The sequence below is a fragment of the Pteropus alecto genome, unplaced genomic scaffold, assembly GCF_000325575.1.
Source record: "Pteropus alecto unplaced genomic scaffold, ASM32557v1 scaffold59, whole genome shotgun sequence".
Taxonomy (NCBI): Eukaryota; Metazoa; Chordata; class Mammalia; order Chiroptera; family Pteropodidae; genus Pteropus; species Pteropus alecto.
In genome coordinates, this window is record NW_006443292.1 from 4860451 (window position 1) to 4865021 (window position 4571).

Sequence of the window (4571 nt, forward strand, 5' to 3'; positions counted from 1 at the left end):
GAAATTCTAGGAAACTTTACCAAAGAGTTCCTGTTTTTTTTAAAAAATGAGTAACTCATATTTCACTAAAGGTATTTCTATGGGTAACAAACTAATAAAGTTTAAATACACTGTTTTCTCATGACCTAACTTGATACAAAGATAGAGCTTAGAACACTGTATTCAAGAACCCAAAAATGCGTTGGAATGTCTACCAGACAAAATGGCCGTGTTCTGGAAAAACCACCTCAAGGACGTGGATTTCTCAGAAAACGCCCTCCGAGAAGTCCCCCTGGGGCTTTTCCAGCTCGACGTAAGTCTGAGGGCGCCCTCATCCCTCGTTTTCAGCCCTCGTGAGAAACTCGTGCCCCTGTCGTGAAATCTGGGCGCTTCTCCTGAGCTGCTGAGACCAAAAAAAAAAAAAAAAAAATTTTTTTAAAAGTCGAAAGAAAAGTTCAACTGCCGGAAACGTGGGCGCCGTCGTAAGTGAAGGTTGGGGTGAGAACGTGCCGAGCACCTGCAGCCGGGCCTGGGCCGCTGCTCCGACACTGAGCTTCGTGAGCGTGGTCCCGGCGCCCCTCGTTGGTTCCGAGCCCCCCGAGCCCCGAGCTCTGCTGGCGTGCGGAGCCCAGAGCCGCGGGGACACTGCCCTTCGGGGCTTCTCATCCCCGCGTCCCTGCCCAGAGGGGACAGGACTGGAATTCCTGACGGGAACTCAGGAAGGGGCCCTCTTCCAGAGTCCCATGGGTCCTCCTCGCCGTGGTGGGTCAGCACCTGTCTCTGCTCCCCCCACACAGGAATGGGGGCCCCTCGAGGCAGAGCACGGGGCACATTCGTCACCTGGCCCTGGCACCCAGACCGGCCCCAGAATGGGCATCGGGGCAGAGTGCACGGGCCATGGCCCCCAATCCCACCATGCCGGCCCCCCGGGACCCCACAGGCTCCCCTCCAAAGCCTGGAGAGGTCCCCCCACGTGCAGGGATCCCCAAAAGGCGCCCTCAGCATGCGTGTTCTCGAGGACGAGGGCCATCAAGTCATAGGCGCCTGGGCAGAGAAGGGGCCCTGAGCATGTCCACTGTGAGGGGGGGGTAGACACATGTCACGGCCACCCGCAGGGCACGCCTGGCCAGTTCACGTCCACCCCTGACCTCTGCCCTCGGGGTGAGCCCATCCTGGGTCTGTTTCCCCTCCCCTCACACCACCCAGCATCCGACCTGGTTTTGGGGTTCCTTCCTCCAGGTGGGGGTTGGGGGGCCTCCGATGGGCATTGGGCGGACAGGCTGGCTGCGGGGGCTTCTGGTGGTGGGGGAGTGGACCCCTGAACAAAGTTGGTGACAGAGCGTGCGGGATAAGGAGCTTAAAGTGGGATGGCCTGTCCCGTCCCCTCCGTGGACAGGCCAGTCGGTGTCCCCAGTGATGGCCTCAGGCTCGGGTGGCCCCGTCCCTGTCCTCTCGGTGGAAGACGTCACAAGTCCGAGGGTAGAGCCTTCCTCCGCAGCGTCCGGGTTGGCGTGTGGGGCCCACAGGCAGCGGCGGACATCAGGGCCAGGGGCCGGGCGGTCAGCGAGGGCACCACAGCCACATGGCTGGCCCTGGGCACGCGGCGAGCAGATAATGAGCAATGGGGGCAGGCCACCTCGGTGTCATCACTGCCACCCTGGTCCTCTCTGGGATGTCACCTGAGCCCACCCAAGGAGGCCTCATCCTGTGCCCCTCCCACGGTGACACCGTGGCCTCCAGGACCTTCAGAGGTGGCCACTGTTCCCAGGCCGGGCCCACAGTAGTCGTCACTCTTACGAGGCCTCCTTCCATCCTGGAATAGTTTCCCCCCGGGGTCTCGAGGGAAGGCCCCTCCTACGAAGCTCCCTGCTGTAATTTCGTGAGTTTTAAGCCTCTCTGGAGCCCACTCCACCGAGATCGGCGAAGCGGGACCCGTTACAATCACTCGGGCCCATTTCCTCAGAGAACCGACCTGTCTCCTCGGTTCCGCCTCAGTCTGGGCCTCGCGAACGTTTGTGCTGGTCACGGCATCTTCGCCTCCCTCTCTCTCTGTCTGCCTGTCCCAGGCCCTCACGTTCCTGAGGTTACAGGGAAACCAGCTGGTGACACTGCCACCTCCGGAGAAATGGACCTGCAAACAACTCAAAACCCTGGATCTCTCCAGAAACCAGTTTGGCAAGTAAGCGAGTCCCCGTCCCCGGCAGGCTTAGTCCCCGGCAGGCTTAGGAAGTGCGTGAGCAGGTCCCTGGGCGACCCCATGTGCTCGTCGGGGCGGCCGAGATGTGACGAAGGGCCGCAGACCGGGACCCAGACAGCGGACGTTTCTTTCCTTGCAGTCTGGAGGCTGGAGGTCCCTGATCGAGGCGTTGACAGAGCCGGTCTGTTCTGAGGCCTCTGTCCTTGTCATGTGCTGGTCACCTTCGCCCTGGTCCTCACAGGGTCGTCCCTCTGGGAGAGTCTGTGCCCTGATCTCCTCTTATAAGAATACTGGTCACTGGATTAGGGTCACCCTCGTGTTACTGAATCACCTCTGTAAAGACCTTGTCCCTAAATATAGTCCCATTCTGAGGGCCCCGGGGCTAAGACTTTAGCGTATGAATTTCGAGGACGGGAGGCCGTGCCCCTGCATTTCTAACTCTCAAAGGTGGAGAATGTTCTCACTTCAGCCCACCCGGTCATCTGTGCAAAAGGTTTTGCCAATCGCGAAGCCATATGCATACAGATTAAATAAAAGGGTCCCCTACCCAAGGTCTTTTCATAAAAGGAGAAAATCTGGGCATGAGCCTAGCCGGCCCTTGAGCCCTGGGGACCAACCACCCTGGTTCACATGAAGGCCACTTCGGTGGCACCTCACGGAGCCTACACCCCAACCAGAGCTCCCCTGAGAGCACCCCAAAAGGTAATGGCTGTTGGGCTGGGCACAGAAACGCCCACCCCTGCCCGGAGTGGAAAAGCTCAGGCATGGAACCGCCCGTCACACCTGCATTCGACAGTTTTTCTCCGGACAGTTTTCCCCCAAAACGCTCTGAGCACAGTGGGTGCCATCAGCAGGTCGTGGCCGTCGACGCTGACACGTCAGCTGCAGGGGGGCCCCACACCTTGCTGATGAAGTTTCCCCCTTATTTCTGCGTGCCTCGGCCTAATGCGGTCACAGCCCCCATCCCGAGGTCTTCGTTAAGCCTTCCTCAGATGCCGACGTTTCTTCCTCCCTCCAGAAACGAAGACGGACTTAAAACAAAGCGCATCTCCTTCTTCACCACCAGGGGCCGCCCGCGCTCCGGCACCGAGACAGGTGTGTGTTGGGCTGGGAGGTGCGGATGCTGACGGGTTCTTGCCTCCTGCTCCGCCAGGGGCCTCGCCCTCTAGGGCAGCCGTCCCCAACCTTTGTGGCCCCAGGGACCGGTGCTCCTGTGAGAATCGAACGCCTGAGGGTGTGAAGCGGAGCTGAGGCGGAGATGCTGGCGCTGGGAGCGGCTGCAGAGGCAGATGATGCTTTGCTGGCTCTCCCGCCGCTCACCTGCTTTGCGGCCCGGTTCCCAACAGGCCATGGACTCGTACCGGTCCGCGGCCCAGGAGTTGGGGACCCCTGCTCTATAGGGCTTTCCCGCAGTGTCCCGCGGGAGTGCCAGAGATGACCACATCTGACCGAAAACCCTGGAGGTGAGGCTGTGTCCTTCGCTTGTGTGACGCGTGTGGCCTGAGGTATCCTGAACCCCTGTCCCGTTTGTGGTCTGACGAGAGTAGCAGCCACCGTGTGCGGGTGGCCTGCGGTGTGGGCGCTCTGCCCTGCATACGTCACAGATGTTAGTCTTTCTCGAAGCCTCACAAGGTGAGATGGGCATTTGGTTCCCCATCTTGCAGATGGGGACACCGAGGCCCCCAGAGCGTCTTGGGCCTCCTCACCACAGCGCAGGGGCTGGGGCCCTCGACAGCTGAGCGGTGCTTCCTCGCCTTCTGGAGGCTGCGGGCCCGACATCGGGCCGCCAGCGTGGTCGGCTCCTGGCGAGGTCTCTCTTCCTGGCTTGCAGATGGCCACCTTCTTGCTGTGCCCTCACGTGGCAGAGAGAGAGGGACCAAGCTCTCTGGTGTCTCTTCTCATAAGGGCGCTAACCCCACCAGGGGGCCCACCCTCATGGCCTCGTCTAAACCTCGTCACACCCAGAGGCCTCACCCCCCAACACCATCACGCCGGGGGTTAGGACTTCGACGTGTAAACTGACATCGCCACGTGGCTGCTCAGCAGCCGAGCCGGGTTTCAGCCCAGCATGATGGGCTCCAGCAGAGCAGCCCTGCGAGATCCTCAGCCACACAGCGGGATCTAGCGAAGTCCACGTGGGAACATGGCCATCCTTGGCCCCACGGGCTGTCCTAGGCTGAGATTCAGGAGGGTTTGGGGTCTTCCCCCAAACTCGTCAGAAACGGAGCTTTCCCTAGAATGCTTGTGCTGTTCACACAACACGGCCCGTTCGGCAGAGACTATTTTTAGGAAAACGGGTTCTTCTTGTTCATTATCTTCGGTCAGGTGTCGACCTGACCCTCACGTGAAAACCAGCCCTGAGAGCTAAGACTTCTAACGCCAGTGGTGCCCGCGG

General features: G+C 60.3%; 1 protein-coding gene across 1 annotated transcript in view; it reads left to right on the forward strand.

The window, feature by feature from the left end:
* Positions 1 to 4571, forward strand: part of LRRK1 (leucine rich repeat kinase 1) — a 112030-nt gene that overhangs the window by 73072 nt on the left and 34387 nt on the right. The window contains exons 9-11 of the mRNA XM_025041236.1: positions 146 to 292; positions 2046 to 2158; positions 3195 to 3271. Of these exons, the coding sequence (XP_024897004.1) occupies positions 146 to 292; positions 2046 to 2158; positions 3195 to 3271 (337 nt within the window). The remainder of the gene's footprint in view (positions 1 to 145; positions 293 to 2045; positions 2159 to 3194; positions 3272 to 4571) is intronic.